Source organism: Melopsittacus undulatus, chromosome 7 (assembly GCF_012275295.1).
Source record: "Melopsittacus undulatus isolate bMelUnd1 chromosome 7, bMelUnd1.mat.Z, whole genome shotgun sequence".
Classification (NCBI taxonomy): domain Eukaryota; kingdom Metazoa; phylum Chordata; class Aves; order Psittaciformes; family Psittaculidae; genus Melopsittacus; species Melopsittacus undulatus.
The window spans coordinates 43,112,631-43,137,575 of record NC_047533.1 but is presented as its reverse complement, the minus strand read 5'-3'; the positions used below and the strand labels follow the sequence as shown (position 1 = coordinate 43,137,575).

General features: G+C 36.6%; 1 protein-coding gene across 2 annotated transcripts in view; it reads left to right on the top strand.

Annotated features, from left to right (window-relative positions):
• Positions 1-24,945, top strand: part of RAPGEF2 (Rap guanine nucleotide exchange factor 2) — a 185,207-nt gene that overhangs the window by 69,545 nt on the left and 90,717 nt on the right. For both annotated transcript variants that reach the window (XM_034064593.1, XM_034064592.1), the window contains exons 4-5: positions 5,257-5,340; positions 24,023-24,098. In XM_034064593.1, coding sequence (XP_033920484.1) covers positions 5,257-5,340; positions 24,023-24,098 — 160 coding nt within the window. The remainder of the gene's footprint in view (positions 1-5,256; positions 5,341-24,022; positions 24,099-24,945) is intronic.

The following is a 24,945-nucleotide window of genomic DNA, read 5'->3' as shown; positions in this document are numbered from 1 at the left end:
GTCAGTGACATGAAGTTACTTTGCTAAGTTTTGCCTTCAGCTGTTTGTGTCATTTTCAAAGTGGAGAGGTGTGCTGTCTGGCTACAAGTTGTAGTTGCGTAAAACGACTACGTTAAGGAAGCTGGGGAGGGAAACATGATGGGAAGGCATTGCAGTCCAGTCTCTGGATTTCCGTTTCTAGCTCCTGAATTCCCGTAAATCAAGATCTCTTGCATTCTGGGAAATTAAGTATATATTCCCCTGGAAATCCCCTGCTCTCAAAGGTGTAATAATACAAAAGTCAAGATTTATAGTAGTTTTCTTAAAATCTTGTGCAACTACAGTGCAATTTTGATTAAGGTCAGCACATTGGTTGCTGTTTTGGCATTGGCTTTCAGTTTTACACCACACTAAGGCTGCTGCTAGAACCTGAGTATTCTGAAAACTTTATTAGTATGTAGCTCTATCATAGTAGCTGTAAGAAAAGAATGTTAATCTTGATACTCAACTCCTTTTGTTATTGTTTTCACAGAATACGAATCCTATCTTCTGCTTATGATCTCTTGCTTTTCTTAAGACTTAGGCTCTTACCTTTACATTGCAGTCAAATGCTTTGAGTGCACATAGACCCACAGGCATTAATCTTGTCCTAGTGCACTAACACAGGTTACACTGTAGGACAGCCAGTGCTTGAACCTGGTCATAGTCCTATAGGCTCTGGAAAGGATGGGTGGAAGTTTGTGTCACCAAGGTTTCACTGGCTTTCATATATCTATGACAGAATGACTACATGTATTAATTTTTTTTGGTCTTCTGACTGCCTCTTAATGTGTGATTTCTGGGTTGAATTAGTCCTGATTCTTTGCAAGATAAATTGCCCGTGTCATCTTACTTTCTTCGTCATAAATCTTGCTTTCTGTAACTTGGGAAAGTGGATAGCTGTGCTGCATTTGGTATGCAATATAGCTTTAACAGTCTTGAGTTCTATGCAGATGAATACCCAGAACATGGATAAACCAAGCCAAAACCAAGTTTATTTACTTTCTACATCACACTGACTGACAGATGTTACTGGCCGCTCACCTCAACTCTCGCTAGGCCAAAAAAACTCCAATCTACTTCTAAGGATGCCTTTGGGGGAAAGTCATAGTACCTATCCTACTTCAGCTAATTGTGGATGAAGTGCTTGCATGGAATTAATACCCTTCTGCAGATCCAGTCAGGGTTGTGTCCTGTCCACAAAAGAACCCTTTTAAGCACAATTTGCTGTTATCTCTTTGACAGAAGTATCTTTAGGAGGACAAATATTGTTGCTAGATAGCTCTGTGGGCTGCCAGAGGTAGGCAGTATTCTAGCAGTGAAAGAAAACTCCATAATTAGGCTTCAATTTATTCTCTAGAACTTAATTTTGGTGTTTAAAAGCAAAATATAAAATGTGATTGCAAAGAAAACCTTTCAAATGGGAGTATTCTACATTGAGTAAAATAGTATTTGCATTAGTTAGTGCTCACGTGGCTTGAAGAAATGCTTTGTAGTTCAGTATAGACGACTTCTGTAGTACCGTCTGTCGTTCATTACAGGCACAAAAGGACTGAAAAATGCAAGTGTATTGTTGATGAACAAATGTCAAATGTAGTACAGAAAACATGGGAATTTGATTGAAAGCCACCTGATGTTTAAATAGGATTGTGGAAAGCCAAGATCCTTAAAACGAAAGAATTGCACGTGTGTTTTGTAACAGCACTGTCTAGCAAAAGCTGGCTGCCAAATGGTTTTGTTGAGCCTTAATTCTAAACAACTGAAAGCATATCAAGTGTTGAGAAGTGCAGGAGTTAAGTATATTTTCATATGAAAGGAATAGATCAGTCTTTCATTTGTTTGTGGGTTTTTTTTGAAGGAAGCATGCATGTTCTTGAGAAAGGAATGTGTTTGCTATATGTGTGGGGTGGGTTTTTTTTTTCAGATGTTTTGTTCAAGACTATATTTAAATGCTAGTAGCTGTAAAAACAAAGAGAATGAAAATCTATGTACATTATTTGTTCTTGAAGACTGTTTTGGAAATACAGTGTTTTGTTTGCCAATGAAAGCTTAAAAGAACGCACAACAATGTGTTTTGAGGAAGATACCTTGAATACAGACGTATTTTGTAGTAACGTTATGCTATTGTGACACAGCAATATTGAAGTGGGTTTTTGGATAATTAAGGAGTTGAGTTCAGTATTCAGTAGATATTCATGATGCAAGTACCTTACAAATTCTCTAATATGACTGTAAAACCAAAAACAATTATCAAAGTACACATAAGCAAAAGGAAAATAAGGATAAGTATATTATTATTATTATAGTTATAAGAAAATAAGATAGTATTCCAAAAGTCTGATTTATTTTTTTAATCAGCACTTTCAGCTGTGAAATGAACAGATGCCTCTTGATTATATACAAAGTGGGTAAATATGATGCTCATGACAGATAAGTGAGAAGGAAAAACTATTGAAGAGCTAACTTGCAGAGAAAGTGGATAAACTTGTGAACTGGCAAAAAAAGATTAAACTGAGTGAAAAGTCATGCTGTGTGTGATCAAATAAGAAAAAACCTAAACTATTGCAGTTAAATATATAAGCATTATAGTTGCTTGTTAAATGATTCAAAAGTAGCATTAAGAATTTGAATGTTAAGCATGTTGACTGGTGCTTGTGAAAGCCAGTGGCTGCCTTTCTCTTTGGAAATAAAAGATCTCCAAAGAGAAAAGCAAACTCAAGACCTTTGCAAATAGATGATTTGACAGTGTTCATCAGCTCTTAAAGAAAGGAAGTAAATTTTGAAAATCTACTAATGTGCAAGCTTTTAAAATATTTGCTATTGATTAAATAATTTTTGTATTTGCTTCAGTTATGCGTGGAAATGGCTTTTTGTAAAAGTATAAACATATCTTCTAGATTATTTTTGCTTTAAAGTTTAAAGCCTTTGACCCCAGATGAGGTTCTTTTCTGGCAACCTACACTTACATACTTAATCAAAATGACAGTTTCCTTTTTTTTTTTTTAAAAAAAACCCAAACAACTCAAAAACCATCAGAAAACTCTGAACACACAAACCCCCACCCACCCACAAAACTTCTTATGTAATAATACAATATGGTGTAATCCATATGGGAAAAGTACCACTGACATCCTAATAGAGTTACTTTGCAGCAGTGTGGGAAACCATGAAGTCTATAGCCATTGGTGAAAACATCTGTTTTAAAACCTTTCAACTCTGCTAATTAATGCATATTAATTTGTATTCAGAATGACACCTATTAAAAATCAGTAACAGTAAAAAATCCAACAGACTTTCAGCCCAGTAGCAATGCTGGTGGTATGCCTGTGAACTTAAGACTGATTTTGGGTGGAGGAGTGTTTAATAGATCATAGAATTGTAGATGTGTAACTTAGGTGCACGTTTATGCTTTTGAAGTGGTATTTTCTTTTGAAGTAATGGTTTTCTTGGGTTTATCTGCTTTAACTGGGTCCTCTGTACTAATGTACAGTGTTGATTTTTCTAGACTAACAGATTTAGGGGTATATAGGTCCATGTGAGAAGCAAGCATGTGAAGTGCACTTCAGAAATGGCATCTTAGTGCTCTTCAAGTATGTACATCAAAATGATTTGTTGTTTTAGCTGTGACAGTGTATATCAGTATAAAGAAGTATTTCCTGATTCTTTTGAAGATGCTAATTCTACACTTGTGGCTCTGGCTGACCAGTGTGGCTTCACTTGTCAGGTCACAGGCTGGTAGAAAAGAAATATGGGGTGTATCATCTTAATCAGTTCTTGTGTTCTTGGTCATAGGTAGTGTTCTCTATTTCCTCTGTTAATTCTTCATGTTTCTGATGCTTGTCTTTTCTCTCATGGTTATATTACATAGTGTAAAATGGAATTGGAACACATTTTTAGACTGAGTGGTTTGCTGCTTTGATCTCAGCTGTTTTAGGCCAGCTCCCTCCCCTTCTTCCTAACTTCAGCTTTTCTTTTAGAAAGCCTAATGCACTGAGTGCTGAGGAAATGGCACTCTTTGTTTTGAGGACCCTGCTGTGAAGGTACTTCTTAAATTGAAGCTCTTCAAATGAAAACCACGCTGCTAGCACGTACATAGCATACTTAGATTTAAGATTGGGTTTTAATACTATGCTGTCATTGTCATTAAAAGATGTGGGCTGTTCTTGCTTGAAGTTAAACTAATTGTTGTTAAAGACTTGAGACATGTAATTTTAAAAATGAAGGTGCTACAGATTAATTAAGTAATCTGCAACTCTTAGTGTTGCTAGGGATGTGGTTTTCAGATAAGAATACTTGTGCAGTTCATAACAGCGTACTTGAATCTAATTAGTGAATTTCTTTGGAAGAAGTGGGAGTAGTAAAAATTGAAGTAAAGTACAGATTTCGTAGTGTTGACTGTCGAAATGGCACAAGACTTCTATTGCAGCTATTTCTAGTAACCTTAAACCATTTTATTTTCCTGTCTAAACATTGCTTGAACTTATCCAAGAACAGTCTAAGTCTGTGAAAATGATTTTGTGTTACTCAAGGAGCAAGATCTGAATCTACAGTGGAGTTAACTGCATCTAGTTGACTCATCTACTTCCTCTATAGGATGAAGAGAGGGGAAAGAAACTCTTTCTCTCTTTTATTGGGAGTTTACTCTTGTGCCAGGAAAAGCCATGAAAGGGGCAGGGCACAGAAGCAAAAGATAAACTTAACTAATATGTCTAGGTTTAGTCTAGGTTTACCATCTGCAGATGCAGCCAGTGCTGTCTTGCCTTATGAGAAGGCAAACTGATGCTGAAAGGCAAGTTTCTGTCTTGAAGAAAGCATGAATGAGATGGCTAGAATTGGGAAGGGAAGCCTCAATTATAGTGGGGAAGATGCTGCAGTCTCTTCAGCAACAGGAAAGTAATGTATTCAACAGAATATAATACAGTATATTTACTGTAGCTTGACTTAATTTTAATCACTTTCAACTATATTTAATTGGATTTATGCTGTTACCAAATGGATAGATATATGCTTTTACAAAAGTGAAGGACATGAATGAGGCATTCTAATAATGTATATATTTTTAGGTGGAAATTAGGATAGTTTGATAGAATTGCTTTGTAAATGATTGAACTGTGGCTCTCTTCCATAATGTTGAGCATTTTTGCTTCCTTGTTCCTAATACAGCAAATTTGCTTGTGTTGTGGGTAACTTAAATCAAGTGTCTTAAATTGTGTGCTCTTTTTTTTTTCTTCATTCCAGCCCTGATGATATCGGTACGTGTTGGTATATCCTGCTCTCTGGTTCAGTCTTCATTAAAGAATCTATGTTTCTTCCAAGAAGCAGGTATGTCAGTTATGAATGTACTGTATTCTGTATTTTAAACATAAACCATAAAATATAGAGAATTTTTAGAATTGAAAGGCAATGTCTTGTGCTTAATGAAACAGAGAAGTACACATGTGAACACTCTCTGCCTACCTTTACTAGCTAGTTGTGGTAATAGTTTTATGCCCATAGGTAGAGCTGAAAGCGCATAACTGTGGACAGTGTACAAACATACAAAGTGTCATGTAGATGTTGTCAATTTAAAAATAAAATCACCAAATACCTAACAAATGAAGTACAAAGTAATCTGTTCCTGTGAGTAATCAAAATTTGAATCTTAAGATGTAATAGAGCTTGTGATGTTTTCATGAGGCTTTACTTACTGTGTATAAGTCTTAAATATGTGTTTTAGCATATGCTTAAGTTTTGCTGCTTCTGTTTAAGGTTGTACTTCACGTGAATGGATTTGCAACAAAGAGTGATATTTTACATGATAAAAAGTTTGAGTGCAAGATGCTCAAAATTCATATTGCTGCAGTAAAAAAAATTTAATTATTTTGAGCTATGGAGTAAATACAAAGGACTGCAAGGATTTCAGACTAAGGTGGCTGAGCTTGCCAATTTTAGTGGAAGCAGAGCAGGATCACTTTAAAATGTTGGTTACATGCATATTCATTCAGACTGCTATAAAAGGCTCATTTGAAGTAAATGGCATGTAATACAATTTGCGAAAGGCGGAATGAAAGAATGACCTGTCTCTATGGTATGATGGGAATGAAAGCACTAGAAACTTCCTTATAGTTCTAAACAATGGGAAACCACTTCAGAGCTAGTGTTGGTTTGCATATGAACAATTAGATGTTCAGATGTGCCTTTCAGTGGGAGGTCAATGCTGGTCCTGTGACTTCCGTTTGATGGTGGCATATTCTTGGTGTAAACTAGTATCTTGTGTCTGTAAGAGGACAGGCACTGCTGGTAAAATGGTATGTTTGATGCACCTTCAAACAGTATATGCTAAAGGTGCAAAACTGGTTATTGTGAAAAGTAGAACAACAGATTATAGATCCCTGCTGCTGGCAGATGGAAGAAGGTTGTCCCGTATGTCACCCATGAACAGGCAATGTGTCGGGGAAAAAAGCTGGCAGAAAGTTCTATCTTGAAACACCAAGGGAGGGGATGTATGATATCTGAATTAATGTAGGGTGATTGTATATAGTCTGTGGCAGGAATATTTTGTTCCTTTGAATTGCAGCAGTGGTTGTGCTTCAGACATCTTCTGACACTTGATGAGAAGTGAGATTTAATAAGATAAATGATGAGCTTGAGATTCTTCCTGGAAGAATGAACAGAAAATTGCAGGTTCTGTGACTCTAAGCAGAGCATTTCAAGGCTGCTCATCTGGAGATACTCAGAAATAATATCTGCAACAGTGTCTGAGATCTTGGTGAACTGCAAGTGTGGAATTAGAAAAAGTTTCATAGTTGTGGATGGGGACAAACAGCTGTCAAATCTGGTAGCTTGGGAACCAAATGCAAGAGAGACAATCTGTTAATTAACAAAGATAACATAAGTCCATGAATGCAAAATTAAGAAAGCTTAATTTATAGATGCAAGTTTTTCTGGAGATCAAACCCAGAGTCATTCTAGTGAGAGGCTTTGTGCTCAAAAGCTATAGCTATTGAAGGGTAGTTGAGGACCTCATTTAAATTTAAGGCAAGGCTAATCAGGAGTTTTACTTTGTAAATGAGAAAGCTGCAATATCTGGGCCTTGGGCTCATCTACAAATAGGAAACTTGGGAAAAGTGAGAGGGCACCCAGACTGAATTTCTGATTTGGAACACTGGTGGGTAATAAATGATAACCAAAGGGGCTGGAACTAGGTGATCTTTAAGGTCCCTTCCAACCCAAACCATTGTATGATTCAGTGGCTTTTTTTACTGTATTAGGTTTTTTTTTGTTGTTGTTGCTGAAACTGATTAGCAGCAACAGTAATGCAAAATTTTACAGTGCCCTGTTAAAAAGGGAGTGAGAGCTTGTGAAGGGCTGCAGTCTGGAAAGAGCTGATAGTGGTATTTTGAAATCTAGAGAGTAGAGTCAGAAGTGGGTGAAAGGCAGTTACTAGATAACTGTTTGCTTAAACTGAGTATTTACATTATGGGGAGTAATAATTTCAAGAGCCTTTTTGAGCATTGCATAATTTGGGAGTCTTGATGTCTTATTGCTGTTAAAATGAATTTGCTATGCTTCAACAAATGGAGCGATATCCTGATGCATCATTAACTTCAGTTAAGAGGAGGAGACCTAAACATTGCCAGGTAGAGATCATCTAATTTTGATCTTGTTTGGCCAAAACATTGTCGTTTGAATAAGCTTACTGTAAATTCATATTTAAATTATTTTAGTGGTAGTTTGTTTTGGGTCTTTATCCACTTTAACCCATTGTATCTTTGCCCATCAAGAACACCACTAGGAAATAATTTTGCCACATGTAAAGCTTGTGAGTAAGAGAGCAGGATGGAGCTGCAAAGTCTGTGTAGGAGCAGAAAGCAAGAAGTATGTTGCTTTCTCCAAGTCTGAGTGACTCAGAAAATTCTTGTTTCCCTCACTTTTATTTTACCAGAGCCTTTAAGTAATCCAACCTTCCTATTCCCAAGCATTTTACCATCCAAAACTCCTATTTTTTTTTCGCTACCTTAAAATTATTCTTGCTTTTTTGGCAGCCTACCCCATGTACCCTCAGTAAATCCCTTTGCACAGGCTCTTTGAGCTGCATCCAGCCCTCCCAGCGGGATTTACGGGGCTGCTGGTGCTGCTGAGACTGCAGGCTTCCCCTTTCCTGTCCTTCTGGATTTATCCAGCTCAGCTTCATTGAACAATGGGTGGGCAGTAGCTGGCAAAATTTAAAATAAAATATATGTTCTTCCTCCTCCTCACCCCTCCGAATTTCAAGAGCATTTGCTGTTCTCTATTGGATTTCACTCTTAAAATCTGTGTCTGTACAAGGCAAGGTAAAAGTAGTACCTAGTTAGGGCAATTCACATAGCCTTAGTAAATAAATCTGCCTGCAATCTTGGAGGTGTTTTCAGAGTCCTGTGCTGATTTCCATCCTATGCTAAACTTCATGGCTGTTGGCGTGTGAGCCTATCAGGAAAAGGATGGAGTGTATTATCAGATTTATAGCTGAAATGTAGAAGTACCTTAGTGCATTTGACTGCTAATGTTCAACATATTACTTGTATTTGGGTATTGTATTAGCCTCTATTGGCTAATTTAGTTGCATTAGTTTCAGATACAGCATCCTCTGCTTGGTGGATATCATTGTAAATGCTCCTTTCTTATGTATTATGTCAGGTAAACTTTTTTTTCCCAAATCCATTGTCTCCACATCTTTGATTCCAAGTGTTAGATACCATTTAAAATTCCTTGGGGAGAGGCAGTGATGACTAGGTTTGTCAGACAGATAATATGTAGTTGGGGAAGAAGAATGTCTTAAAATAACAAAGAAACCCCAAACAACCACGCTGTCCGAAGGCATAAGAAATGACCACTCCACTGCCTTCCCACTCAGACAGAAAGAAATAATAATGTAGCTGTCAAAAACTGAGAAGCTTTGTAATGTACTATATAGAGTCAATTAGTTGGTAGTTGCAATAGTTTGAAATGAGTGCCATAGCTGTCAATTTTGCCAGAGTTACATAATCTACCGAGTGACTTGTAGAACTGCTTTTTAACTAGTTACTTGACAAATCTTTAAATCAAAACTAAAAAAAATATAAAAGTGTTCAAAATGGAATATTGGAATAAGTGACGTCCTAAATTGAGTATCTTGCTTTGGAAACTTTAACATCTAAACCATGTCTGTGTTGTGAAAATAGCATGAGTGTTGTTTTATTTCCCTTCTGAAATATAGTTTAGTCTAGAATTTGTTTAAATGCCAAGCCATCAGCTAGCAAATAGTCTTCCAAAGGTAAGGCTTGATTTTATTCAGTTAACTTACTGGTTTTGGAAAACTTGGAATTCAGAGTTTTAAAGAATTTTGACCTGAACAGTTAAAGCTACTGTATTTTTTTGAGACATAAAGTAAAGCTTAATCTTGTTCTTCTATTTAATTTTTGTGGATTACAACAGTGAAATTTATTCTGACAGTTTAATGTGAGGAAGATTTTCTTCTACCCCCATATCTTACTATTAACAATTTCCATAGTTATTCCTTTTCTTTAATGTACCAGGCACATATTACAGTGAAACTAAGCGTTCCTTAGTTCCCCACTCCCACCAGAACCACCAAGCTAGCACAAATTAACTCTTGCTCCCATTGCTGTTTCCCCTGAGTATCTGTACCCTGAAGCAGTTTACATGGTAAAATGAAGTTTATTTATGAAGTCTAGAAAATAAATTAGTAGAAAATACAGTTCCCAGAAGGTTGTCCTGGCTCTCCTGTGTTTTCATGTGGTCACAGACAGCAGTAATGTGACAGTTCTTCAGAATATCTTTTGGAATTGCCACCAGCATCTCTTGGTCTGCTCCATGATCTCATCACATTTGCTCAGCTGCTTGGACTTTCCGTGTGGTTTTAGTTCCAGGACTTTGCTTCCAGTGTAAATTTTAGCATGGTCTTTCATCTTATTTGACTTGGAGCCGCACTACAAAAACATCTCCTAGATCTCCCACAGCAAACTTTCTGCTTGTCTATGGCCTGCATGACTGGAGGATGTAACTAACTCTTAGCAGCAGCAAAATACAGAATTGCTGGGCAGTTTTCGGCAGACTGATAGGCTCTGACAAGTGCCTGTTTTTTTCCTGCTTTTCTCCTAGAATTCTTCCCAGGCTGTCTGGGGTGGTGTGTACTGTGCTGCTCAGGCACGCTGTGGTACCAACTTGCCATGTGCAAACCTGGTTTTGCGCTTGTCTTTAACTACTCACTCTTCAACACTCTCCTTCCTGTAGGTTCTTCTTTTCCTTCCTTACTGCCACACCTGACCAGTTCTCCCCTCACCACTTCATGTGGTGATGGAGAGCTGTTCTCCCTTTAGCAAGATCACAAATTTTACATACGGGAGCAATTATTTAAGCTTTTTCCTCTAATTAAAAGATGGACCTTTGAAGTTAAGAGAACATCTGTTTTTTCTGTCTTCAAAATTAAAAGGGATGTATCTTTTTAAATATTGATGGTTTAGCCCTCTGGTCTTTCCTATACTAAAATAACTTGAAAAATGGAATGGAATATCAAACTCTCTTGGAGAGCCATTGAAGAAATTATGGACTTGCTTTGAATGTGTATAAAGCAATAACAGAATTCAATTTGTGCAGAAATTATTTTGTCCTTGTCCAAGTGTGTCTGATAAACTTAACAAAGTAAATTCTCTCAGCAGAAAGCTTAAGGGTTTTGGCTTGGGTATGTTTCTGTTTTGGTGGTGGTGTTTGGTTTGTTTTTATGTTTTTGTTGTTTTGTTTTGTTTTTTTGGTTTACATTTTGACAGGTAATGCATGTGAGTATAATGGTGCAGGAGTAGAGCTTTTGGCTATGTACATGCATTTATACAGTTTTATATCCTGAAACACACAACCTAATTTTTTTGTGAATCCTGGGACATGCTGTTTGGTGTGGTTTATGTATATGTAACTAATGATATGTTTATGTTTTTAATAGAGAACTGTCTTTGGTTGATCTTTCAGTAAGTAAAGTTATATTGGTAGCTTTAATTACAGTGATAAAAACCATTTCTCAGTGTATGACCCTAATATATTTGCAAGTTAGTGTTTATTAATAATTGGTGTTCCTGGCTGAAACTTAGAACAAAACTAGTGTAACCAACGTATACAAGTATTTAAAGCAAAATCCCCCAGAAAGTTTTTTGGTTTTGTTTTTTTCCCCCCCAAGCAGGAAACTGAGATTTTTGGAACAATGATTTGAAAGAGACTTAGGATTGTATTTTTGGGAGCTACTAGCTGAGTTATTTAAGCTGCAGAGGGAGTTGATCAGGAGCTGGGCTTAGCTTATTCAATTTTTCCCTGTTACTGAGTTTTGCTTATGGCTAAGGATTAACATCATCATGATGGAAACATGAAGAGCATACACGGGATCTTTGTAAAGAAAAATAACTCCCCAGGCTATGGTTTCAAGTGTATTTAAGAAATTACTTGAAACTGTGTGCTTTGGATTTATTTTGCCTTCAGAACTCTTGCTCTTTAATATAAAATTTTATTTATCTTTAGTTATTTATGCTGCTAGCTGCTGCTGCTGGATTTTACCATGACCTATATGTTGCTTTTTATTTCTGTATCCAGCTAGCGCTGTTCTGAAGCCATGCTCACCACTGTTGTCATGGTATCATGATATTGTTGTGGGCTGTTCCCTCTCTTGTCTTCTGTCTGGTTTGAATGCCTTAGTTAAACATTTCAGTCAGTCAGTTGAAGCTGAAGCATGAAGGAGTGTGATGTAACAGTCTAATCTGGGAAAGACTGAGATCATAAACTGAAGAGGGGACTTGGGAGAAGTAGTGGAGATGTCAGTCCGTTTATAACTGAGTGTATGTCTGTCATGAACTTCTAATAGATTTTAAATACACATTGAGAAAGTAATGCTAATTGCTTTGTAGCATCTGAATCTACCTAGAGACTGTGTATGTATGTCCTCTTGGGTAGAAATGTTTCCTTTTACCTGCAAGTACAAAATTAGACTATTACAGTGCATGCGACTGTGATTACTTTTTTAGACTTAAACTCCTGGACAAAATAAAAGCTTGTTTACAAGATTGGCCGTTCTGTTGGGAGTGCCTGATCTGGCAATCTGCTTTGAACTTGTTCATCTCCTGTTGGTATTGTGGCCAGTGTTACTAGTGAAGCCTGGAGCTCACTGATAGATGGCATTGCCTTCTTTTTCGCAAGGTACTGGTGGAACTGGAGCTGCCATGGGTCTATACCCCTGACCTCAGCTCTCCAAGGGCTGGCTAGCAGGGAAGGCATGCAGGGAGGGTTTTGAGATCTCTGAGTCTGGCTTCCTCACTTAGACACAGTTACAGGCAGCTCTGGCTGTAGCTGAATTAGCTGAGCCATAAATTAACAGGTCCTTGTCTTGTCACGTCACCTGCTGTTACAGTAAAGTTCACGATGCAGAGCACATGCTACTTGTACCAGTAATGTCATCTGAAACTTTTCTGTTTGCTAGGAAGTTGGTGTACAGGTTTTTTAAAATATGAATAGTTACTTTGACAGCTAAATGAATTTGGTAGTACATACGTTTTGCTTTATCCCACCCAGTTTGTCTTCTGCTGAATAATATAAGAGTTCATAGGGGTTTGAATTTGGTCATCTTTCACATGTGCTGCAAATATCTGGGGTACTGGGTAATAGAAGAGGACACAGTTCCTGAATGATGAGATTGGGTTGTATTTGGCATTGTTCCTGTCAAAACAATTATTTCAGCACTACTGGAATTTTGCTCTTACCCAGCTGATAAAATGTTAAGGGCCTTAATCTATTACACTGGCATCTTTTGAAAATAAAAATAGAAATCTAGTGTAGTGGGTCTAGTGCTCCTAGGCTTCCTTCCAATTTGTAATGGGAGCTAGAGGGTAACAACAAAGCAGAAAGTGTCAAATGATCTGAATAACTTCTAAGTGAGCCTGAATATTTCTGATCCCTCTTAAGGTGGGGGAGGTTTTCAGGGATGGAAATACTCATGGTAGGAGAAAAGTCAAGTTCAGAAGCCGTCACAAATGCAAGCATTGTGCTGGTTTGTAAGTGTATATCCCAGAGTTACAGATTTCTCTTTCCATATGGAAGACCTGATGATGGACTTGATATGGTCTGGATCACCTTTTGATGCTCAGGTGTGTTGGTAGAATGTTCAGAAAAACTTCATATATTGGCTGTTCTTATATTGTGCTTTATTCAAGTTAGTATCTTCCCATTGAAACTGCAGTTGTCTAAAAATACTAAAAAGCTAAATTTTAATGACAAAATTATGTTTAGGAATTTGTGATATGGAACATAGAAACAATGTAACTGTGTAAATCCAAATTACTGTTTTTATGATGTCTAGCCTGTGAACCAGCTTATTTTTTGCACTTGCTGTACAGATTAAGTATGCTCAAAACTTTTCAGTATGATGTAAGTATGGGATAGAGCCAATGCTAAAGGAAAACAAAATCTGTGTATACATGGATAGTAGAATTTTTATGTGTAAGCATGAATATATCTTAATAGCTCAGAGTAACTGAAAAAGACCTTAAGGAAAAATTAAAATTGAGTGGTTTAGCAGACTAGATTCATGGGGGTCAATCTAAGAAAAGAGAGAATCCATTAAGGTAGCTGATAGGGGAATCTATGACATCTATGAATGATACCAACTCTCACATCCCAGGTTTTTAAATGTTAGAAAGTTAGGGTTAAAATTATAGCTAATTAGTGTTGAAAAAGGTGCTGAAATTGAGAGTTGGGGGGGGTGGGGGAAGGTTGCCTTTTTCTGGAGGGGTGGGTGCTGTTGGTTTCTTTTTACCTAGGAATGTTTAGAATGCTCTCTAGGATGGACAGGATGGGAAACACATTCATTCCACCGAAAGGTGTTTTTCCTAAAGATATTCTTATTGAAAATTTTTGTGCTGCTCAGCTGATATGTTTCTAAAATGTGCTCAAATAAAAGCTGTCCTTGAAAACATACGTTTTTTATTGCTGACTCTACTCTTTAATGTATTTTGGGTTTCATTGGTTAGAGACACCTTTCTAATTCCAGCATTAGAGTTTCAAATGGAGCATGTCACAGTTTAAAGTAATTGAGAACAGCAAGTAATCAGTCTTGTAAGCACTGTTCATCTTTGCTTTTTGCTATTATTGTTCCTCTGTACTTTATCGTTGTGATATTTATTTAATTTTAACAGTTCTCACACTGGGTATCTTCTAAAATTTCTGGCTTGAGTTCAGTATTGCAAACCTGTTATCTGAAATGATAATAAATTACCTGAATACTGTGAGGGTGTGGAAAAAAAATGAGAGCCGTTTCTGAGAAGTTGAGGGGAAAATTCTGTGTAATGAAGTTTGTGGCTGTTTCCAAGTTAAATGTGAGGCCTTTTATACTTGGATATTCACTACTACTTACATGTTTAATTAAAAATATCTATCAGAAGAAAGCTTGCTCTTTCACAGTTGATACTGCAGTTGGTGAGATAATCTGTTCTGCAGTCTGTTCTGATTTAAGGTTCCTTCTGATGATTAGTATTGAAGGTTTTGAGATTTTGTACAAATCTGCAAAATACCAAAAAACTCCTCGGTTACCTTAGAAAACTCCATTATGAGATTCCTCCTGAGGGCAAAAGAAAGATCACGTTCGTTTTACATGCTGTCAGGGTCTCTGGGCAAGTTTTATGAGAGCTTACCCCAAAATAACAACAAAACGAACTGTGTGCAAGAATCAAAATTATTGTTTTGATTGTTAGCATGATTCTGCTACTACAATTATTCAACAAATGGTGTTTTTGACAAAACATTTTTTCATACTGTAGAAGACTAAAATGTTTGAGAGGGTTTTTTTTTTTTTTGGTTGACACTGCAATTTTAAAATGTTTCTGAAAGGTAAATCCAGGGACATTAGACATAAAATAGCATGTTAAATTAGGGATAACTTATTTTAACATTATAATCTAAATAGCTAAAAATTATAACTATTACTTCACTGTTTTGGTATTTTTTTATTCTTCTACAGTTATAGGGAAATTATGACAAAGATATCTTGATTACATATACTAATAGGATTTACGAAAACTAGTTGTTTGAGGGTGTGTTTAACCCTTCATGTGAATGAACTGTGTGTATTGAATGAGTTTAGGAGTGTAAGTGGGGTGGAAAATGTCAATATGTATGGTCTTATTTTACTACTACATCCCTGGTTGATATGTCAAGTTATTAATTTTTAATATTTGCAAAAAAAAGTGTCAATTTCTAATTATGAAAATCTATAGGAGGATTTTATAAAGCTTACTGTATATTTTTCAGAAGGGGAAAAAAGTCTTCATTTAACGTCTAAAGGCTTTGTATGAGGTTGGAAAAATGCTCCTCTGTTTTAATGAATGTCATGAATGTTAATAAGCCACACTGTGTTCAGACAAGGTCTTGCCTCTTAAGTAATGTTTTCCTACTACTTCCCATTCTTTGAGACCATTATGTAGATCTTGTGATGTCAGAGTAATTTCCATGGTAACACAGACATCATTAAGATGAAGCATAAGCAAAGCTCTCTTTATTGAAACCATTTATGAAAACACATTTTTTTAAAAAAGAAAGAATATTAAAAAAAGTTAGGGAAAAAGCTTTCACCTTTGAATGTTTTCCAAGATAAAAAACAAACTTCGAGTTTAAAAATAAGGTGATTTTTTTTTCCCCAATTAAGGATCTTTTCTGTCAGTTGTTCCCATGAGGTACCTGGCTTTTAGCTTCCTATACTAGAGAAGCTGCAAAGTTGAAATGCTGCAACAAGCGAAATTTTGTTAATGCCACTGCTACATCCATTTTATTTGTTCATATATGTGTGTATAGTTTACAAACACAGATCTTGATTTTCATAAATGCATTTCTCTTGTTTATGAAAGGGTCATAAAGGACCCAAAGTTCTGCCATATTCAGTCTTGCAACTCACTATGATGTTGAAATTAATGACACTTTTCAAAACAGTAGTCTCTACTAAGAGAAAACGAAGATTACAAGGCATATGCTTCAGGGACTGACTGACGGGACCTTCTCTGGGAGCAAACCTCCAGAATCTACCCAGTTTCAAATTATTCACTGGGGCTTTTCAGGAGCTTCTTTTGAAGTGCTTTCAGTAGTCAGATGTAGATTACCAGTTTAATGCAACATCTGATCTGGGTTGCATTTACGTAAGAAATAAAAAAATCCCTACAAGTATTGCTTGATAAAGTACTCCAGTCTGTCATCTCTAAGGATGCTAACTAAATGTGTTCAAAATACTGAAGAAGTTTACTAAAGCTTTCAGCTGGAGTGCAAATTAACTTTCACACATTTTTTAGTGGGACTTATTGAAAGCATTGATATTCTATAAATGTGCTTATCATACAATTTTTATGTCCTTCACATGGACTGGTTAGTTGTCAGGTATTCTGTCTAGTGTGCTGGGTTCTTCCTGCTGGAGCAGTGGGGTTATTGACTCTGACACTGTGATCCCTTTTCTGGCAGAGTGTAGTTGGGTCCCAGGTCAAGCAACGAGCTGCAGTGACCATTGAGGCCTTTTTTTTTTAATCTTGACAAACATCCCTCCCAAAGTATTATTAAGTGGCATGTACTTAGCTGTGATGTTGCAAGTGAGTCCCTTCCCTGACACATGAGCTGTTGTATCTGGGACTGTAAACATCTAAGCTATCGTATGACACTGGATAAGTCTAATCATCCTTATCCATGGTACGTAGTGAGCTCATGTTTCCAGGATTTGCAGACAGTGACATGTCTGCAAATGCCTCTTCAACTCAGATTCCAGCTGCCAGCATTTCAATTTTTCTTTCAGGTGAAGAGTGTTTCTATAAAGCAGGTATTTGCTCCTGCTGGGACAAAAAAAAAAAAAAAGAAAAAGAAAAAGGTGGTATCCATAATAACATTGTGAAAATTCAATATATTAAAAGGAAAAAAAAAGGTGAATCTACTGATTATTTTGATTTGCAGATGTCCCCCAATTTTAATTAAAAGTAATATTTAATACATGTCAAAAGCATCTTGGGCTTCACTTGAGTATTTGCTTACTTTTCCTAAAAGATAGGCACTAATTCAGTGAGAATTGAAGAAGCCAGCCTATATTTTGCAGAAGATCAAATTATCTGATAATGACCCTCTGTCTTTTAGCTGACAAACCCTTGCTTTCATAGTTTCCAGTGTGTGGCTCTAAGTGTGGGGAACTCTGCTGCTACCTTCCCTTGCTGCATCATTCCCAGCGGAGGGCTGTTTGCGTCAGAGCTGCTCTGCATGCATGATGGGCTCTGTCTGTTTTTTTCTGAGGGGTCAGAAAATGGCCATGTCAAACTTAGTTTTCATCAGAATGCTTAAGCCTTCCCGTAGGGATGGCTTGTGCATGTATATACACTTCTGAACGGTAACTTTAAAAAATACCTGGCAAGGGCAAGTTGGGTGGAGGAGTCTGGCTTTTGCAGCCCATTCCTGTGAAACCCTGCTAAACCTAGCTTGGTTAGAATAAGCCATTAAGAGGGATTGATGTTTTTTCATTCTAATGTAGAGGGACCAAAATGAAATGTGATGGATTTTAGTCAAAAAGATAGAGGAGGAGGAACTTGACTGAATCCCTTACTATCTCTGGAAGTGGCAGGTAGAAGATAGTCCCCATTTTTTGTCCATCTAGACATCTACTAACTACTGCTCTATAGTATTTCATTTGGGAATTCAGCATGACTGGCTTGCTTTAGAACTAAATCTAACATGTTTTAGTGTTGTTGCAAGTTAAATGTTGAATACTGCATTAAGATTTGATTTTGGGATTTGTGAGAGACCAGACATTCTGCTCATATTTGTTTCTGTATCAGAGAATAATTGATGCAGCTGCTTGTCACAGCTGAGGTCATGGAACTGTAAGGAGGAAGCAATGCCATGCAGCATTGGCAGCAAATAGTCCAGAGGAATGGTGACTCCACTGTGCTCTGAGTTTGGGAAGCATGATTTGGAAGTGGAGGGTAAAGAGAAAATGGGAAACACATTAGAGAGCACTTGAATATAAGCAGTGATGGTAGTAATAGTATTTGCAGGGTGAGGGCTATCTAAAAGCAAATGAAGACTCAGTGGCTTACATAACTTCACATTCTAAATATGCTTAAAGCAGTACCTCTTTATTTCATTTTGGTAGTTTCTGTGATTCTCCTAAATGTAGATGTCAACTGAAGCAATGTAATTTTTTACGAGAAGAGTTTAGAATATTTGTTTTATGCATTGGCAAATATTCCAGTGGTGATGTTAACCCATTGCATGTCCTATTTGAAAACTTCAGAACAAAGAATGTTTTTGAGTACCGATTTTCTAGTGTTTTGACATAAATCATTACAATACTCAGCCATAATATTTTTACTTTTAATATACTGTAGTTTGATTTTTTTTTAAGCAAAATTGACATGGAATTTATTTCCCTGTAAAAATGTACAGAGAAAACTAAGAACTTGTGAAACAAGAAACTGTGTCACTTTTATTGTTTCTTGTGTTAGAGCATGTGCAAATGCAATACGCTTTTTGACTTAGAGGAAACGCCAATTAAATAGTTTATTCTAAACTAAACTTTGTTGCAAATATTGCATTTAAAAATACATAAAACTGTAACAGTATCTTGCATTTTAAAATGGGTTGAAGAATGTGCATCCTATAGATGACCATAATTTGTGGAAGTTTTTTTGTGAGACTTAGATGTAGTTTTATTATAGACTTGTAGTTTAATTATAGACTTGGTTATAGACTTTATTATGTAGACTTGTAATTCAGCTGTGAATTAATTATCACTTTAAGCTAATCAAGGTAGTGAATAGCAAAAGAAATAAAAGCTAAAATCACATTATAGAGGAAACCTCTAAATTTTGCATGTCCTTTTTGAAAAATAGCTGTCACAATTGAAATTGGGCTTTCTGTGAGAGATCTCTGAGGAAGGAATAAAAGGGCTTCTTACTGAGAAACCTTTTCTCAGTTTTCATTGTCAGTGGAGCTGACTTCAGATTCTGCATAACTTTTGATGAATGCATTCTCATTCCACTGCTGAGAAATAGCTTTCCATTTGGGAGCCGGGCTGATGTGAAAACAGGAATGTGGAGTCCCAAGGCAAGGGGACAGGGCTGAATGCTGATAGGGAAATGTTCTCTCCTCAGTAGCTGCTGTCTTTCCTTGAGAGCTTTGGAAAGAGCATCTGTGTGTGCATGTACAAGTATGTCTGGGGACCTGGGGAAATGGATGGGTCACGTCTGGAGAAAACTGAGTTGTCCTCCAGTGTCACGATGATAATAGAAAGGGTAGAACAAGTCACCCTCAATGCCTGAAAGTTTTTGGCTGTCTCTGTGCATAAGTGCTCATAAAAATTAATGTGTTGCTTGTAGCTTTAGGTGTTTCATTTAATTGAGGTACTTTGTTGTTTTATTAGTACATCTATTAAATTTGAAGGGTCTTAAAGTATTCTCATTTTGCTGTCTGTGATCTACTGACATACTTAAACTGACTGAAGTTTTATAATTGCAAAGGGTTTTTTGATGAAAACTAAAAATGTAAACTTGGGGAAACATGGAAATCCTTATCTTTCACTTAAAATTTGTCTCCTATTAACAAGTCAGTGTAAACTGAATTTTCGAATGTATTAGAATGAAAATGAAGTTGTAAATTACTTATATGGGTTAAAATACCTATTTTGAAAACACATAGTGAGCAAAAGGTTTTCCTGCTACTAATGAATTTATTTGGAAATAATGCTTTTGAATAGTGAAGTGGGAAATTAGACTTTTGTTAGTTGCTTTAGGGAATGGTACAGTTATGGAACAGTTGCTTGGGGAGAACATATAACCTTCCAAGAGTGGATTTTTATTTATCATTGGCTTTCAAAATTGCTACTGTAAAGTGGATTCCTGGAAATCAAATTGCTTTGTGTATATATCAGGTTGTGGGTTTTTAAAGTCATTTTATATGCACATCATGGGTTCAATAGGTTTATGGGGAATAAATGTTAACTGTGATAGAAAATTACTCCAGAAGTGAAATGCCTTTAGGACAGGTGCTGAGGAGAGCATCTGTGAAGTTTAATACTCAGGGAACCTCAAGTCAGAGCTTATGTGGTAGCAAGAAAAAACAAGTGTTGGAAAAGCTGCTGCAAAGCAAGGTTCTTTGGGGATTTTAGGTGAGGCAGCAATATCCTAACCTGGCAGCCTTCTGGCTATCTAAATTACTGCTATAACCTCTGCATCCCATATTGACAGCCACCGTTAAAAGATAACTTTAAACTACCTTAGTTTCCTTTGGTGGAATTTCCTCATGCACATCAATGTTTTAGAGAAAATAGTTGCAAAGCTGGGATCTTCATTGGGATCCTCACGTGTGTTGCTGACTTAATAGTTGCAAGTGAGCTATTTTTAGGAGTTGAAATTAATAAGGCTTAGGAAAAGATTTGTATCTTAATGTACTAATATAATTTGAATTGAAATTATTAAGGAATGATATGATACAACCAAGTGTGAAGTGTATATTATGTAAAATTCCCTACTGCATTTTAAAATAAAAAATGTGGTTTAACCTTAAGCTCCATACTGAAATCATATATCCACAGGCTTACTTCACACTATATTAAGGGAGGAAATAAGGTTATCAAATCCTTCATACATTGAAACTTGCTCATACATTTTACTTTAGCTAACCAGTGCTCATGTAGACTGTATTTTGTGATAAATCTGGGTAGTCAAACCAATTTTCTATCGGAAATTTGTCATCAAAATTTGGAAAGAACAGTCTCTAGCAAAAGTTACTGAAATAGAGCTGGTATTATGAAGATATGTCAGCCCTTCCACTGAAACTTTATTTGCTGCTACTGTTTGTGTGTGAGACTTAGCATCCCTCAAGCCAGCTTGCATGCCGGCTTGTGGTCCCTTGTATGAAGTTCCTCTCCTGCTATTTTATAAAAGGCTTTACAGCTTGGGCTTTTGATCGTCTCCATAAACAAACTGTATTATGTGTTGGGTATCAGCTTCTTTTCACTGCTTACTAGTGTTTTAAATAACTTGCTTTCATTTAAATCAAGTGTGTTTGGTGGCTTCTTGTACCCAGTGTCTGATTACTGCAGCTAGGGATTTTGGGTAGACAAGAGTGTCATCTGAAGTCCTTATTTTTCTTTTATTTTTTTTCTTTTTTTTTTTGGATGGTTTTTGCTCTTGGGCAAAGCTCTGACAAATTAATTTTGATAAAGCTTTACTGACTTTGATATCAGTTTTCTACACTGAAACCATAGGATTGACAGTGCCCTAAGCTCCCAGTAGTTTCTCAAAGTTGCATGTCAACAAGTGTTTGTATGACTGTCTAGGTACCAAAGTGTGGCTCTGCAACAGATAGTATGCAATGCCATAGTGGTAGTTCTACTGTAGTCAGAGTTGGACACTTCTGAAGTGTTGAGATATAGTGGCCAGTCACAAGAGTTCCCTAATTTTCCCTGGTTGCATGAATTCTTTACTGATGATGAATTTTCAGCAGCAGATTGGAAGTTAGGAAGTTTAGCTGATGTGGCGTATTTGGGGAAAGAACTGCAACATCTGAAAGGTCATTTAACTTTCTTCTGTCTCAATGTACTTGTCTTCTTGTCTACAATGCTTCACAAAGATAAGAGAATTTGCAACCTGAAGTGCCTTGCGATCTTTGGTCAAAGATAATATGTATGTGTGATGTTCTGTCTGCTCTGATAAGCTCCGTGCTGTCATAGGAATCCGAGCAGTGCAGCAATGACATAGTTATTTGCTGTGAGAACCAGTGTGTTTGTAGGATCAGAATGAAGAATTGTCTTTATAGTAATTTAGTACATGCCTTTTGTCTTACTATGTTGACTATCTTTTCCCTTGTGCTGAATCCAAATAAGTTATGCAAGAATAGAAAGGCACATCCAAAACAGTTTCTAGATTTTACTGTGCTTGCTAAACTTGAAACTTTTGAATGTCAGCAGCAATTAGCAATGGGCAGAAGTTCAAAGTTGATACTTGCAGACAGCAATAGAGGAATCAAAAAATGGTGGACTGTAAAGTGTATATGCAATTTCTATTGAAATTAGTTCTTGCTGTGAGGCCAGAAAATGGGCTGGCAAAAAATACGGCAATAGGATGTTCTACACCAAAGCCAATGCTTACAAAGAGGGGATAAGGAGCTGCAAGAAGAAAGGGAATATTTCTGTGTTTGTTTTCAATTAGCATATCAAATAAGTTGACTTCCTAAACAACATTTTTTACATTGCTATTTTTCAATCAATGAATTGATTTACTTTCTCTTTTCCCTCCCATCTTTCTTTTTTTTTTTTTTTTTTTTACAGAAAAACTGTGTGCATGGATCAGGCTAATAAAAGTCACTTGTAACAGTGTAGGGAATCAAGATAATGGTTTCATTTTCTAGTATCTATAAGAGTAGTTGAAATTGTATAAAATTCAAGATGGCATTGTAGAGGAAAGTACTCTGTGTTTTGTTGCTGGACTATAGGAGGAAGCATGTGTTTGCCTCTAGGAAAATGAGCATTTTGCCAAGAGACTTCTTCATTGAATGTTTCTTTTCAAGAGGCCTAGTATTCTGGAGATTTTTTTTCTATTGTGGAACTCCCATGTACCATTAAATGCGATTATTATTTTGATGAATAAGCACAGCTGGCATTTCTTTTCAATATCTGATTGCTGCCTTTTTGAGCTGTAAAAGTGCTGTTGTCAAGAGATTAGCCTTTGGCGTAGCAAGTTAAATTGTTCATTTCTACTAATCGCTAGACAGGACGGGAGAATAGAGATAAACGGGTTAGATTGACTGTTCCAAATGGTATAGGAACTTCTTCAGTTTGCTTGTTATGAAATAAAGCTTAAAAAAGTTACTTTCACAGACATTGAAGCTTAAGCATGTCACTGTGACTGTGCATTACAGGATTGGTTAAAATTCAGATTTTACAGTTTTAAGGAGTCTGGTTTGTTTTTCATAAACTGATTTAATAGGTGTTGCACTGTGACCTTCAGATATGAAGGTTTCATATGCCTGTTTCAAAGCGCCAGGTTGAAGGCAGGGAAAGGCTAGATAGTTACATTGGCAAATTTTCAGGCAGGCTGCAGGAGGGGTCCTGGGGTTCCAGCTATTTAATATGTCCTGCCTTCCTCTCTGCAGTGGGAAAAGTGTGGCATTGACCAGACAGTCTTAAATATGAGCCAGCTGGAGGGGAGCACACATAACCAGAAACAAACTTCAGCTGCTTGTCTTTTCTTCCACTCTGACAGTGTACAATTAAGGATCTAATAACCATAAGATCTTGTATTTCACTGAATTATGTACTGGTTCTCTGCATTCCACCCTTACTGCTGGCATTTTGAGAATTCTTTGCAGTTAACTTGGGGAGACACATTTGTTTAATACAGGCAGAGAACTTCAGAAACTGAAACTAAAATAGCTTTCTATTTTATAGTACATGAAGCAAATTAGTATCAAGCTTAATTACAGCACTGAGGTGGGAATGTGTCATGAAAGGCAGAACAAACTTTTGTCCTCATCAGTTCAATTTGGGAATACTTTAATGTTAAGCATCCTTATTTTATTAATTTATTGAAGTAATTATAGTTGATCAGCCTTTTCATTCTTTAATTTGTATGCTAGTTAGCTCTATAGAAATGCAGATAGCTTAGGAAACTTAATACTGTAATGTCAGAAGATACTTGATCAAACTCTGTAATGTAGTTCAGAATCAACTGTGCATCTTCAATAGACAGCACTTGATTAACACGTACTTTAGCGTTAATAGAATTATTTAGCGTATATTCTTAGAAAAGTATATAAATACAAATTACATAGCTCTTGGTGTCCTTGAGTACCATTTACTTGTTGAAGGACATATGAAACTTATATTGTTCAGAGGTATGTACATTTTTTCTGTGCTTTACGGTATCCCGAGAAGATGCAAATATGCTCACAGGTTGTGTTATAGTCTGGATTTTGTTCTGATTCAGGTATTTTTCTTCTTCAGCTTTGGCAAGCGTTCTGCAGGAAGCTTCAGGCGTGGCTGTGAATGCATTGTTTTGGAGCCATCCGAAATGATTGTGGTAAGAATTTCATTCGGTTGCTTTCAAATTTTACAGACCAGCTTTGGTAACATTTCAGCTTCCAATAAAACTTGGAGTCTTCAGTTTTGCACATTCTTTTTATAAATATAAGATGTCATATATAACTTCTTGCATTCTTTGCACACCTACTTGCATTATTTGAGTGATAAAGGCATCTTGTAATGTTTACAATATTTCTTGTAAAACTGAAGCTTTCTTGTGCTAGGAGAATAGCAGAATAGTTTGTGGGGTTTTATTTTTGTTTTGTATTTGTTTTCTTAAAGCTGCTTTATCATTAAAGGTAGGCGTAGGTGCTTTAAAGTATTAACCTCAGGTTACCTTAAGTAATTATTGTTTGATTAAATTAAATTTATTCTCAGCTGCCTGAGGTTTAGGAAGCACTTTGAACATTTTAAAATTCTACCTGCTTTCTGGGTGCAGGTTATTTTGTTAGCAGTATCTGCTCTAGTCCAGTGGCAGAACAGCATCGTCTCTGATCTTGATCTCTAACTAAAAACCTAAAACTTCTGTTTGGTTTTCCCTCTGTCACTGAAATAGCAGTCAGCTCATAATACAGGCATGACAATTATCTAAGCTGTATATAGGTTATAGTTCAGATAGGCTGTGACACTAAACACTTTTTTTCCTGGAGTTTTGGGAAAGCTGAATTTAAAAACTTCAACCTTTCAAAGAAATAATTGTACCTTGAATAGAAAGAATCCCATGCCCGGTGTTTGTCAGGCACGGTAGCTTTCAGTCTCTGGGCTGCATGGGTCACTCTGTGGGGAGAGGCAGCGGCAGAGATATAGGGTGTGTATGTGACAGTGAAACGGATACTTAGTGGTGA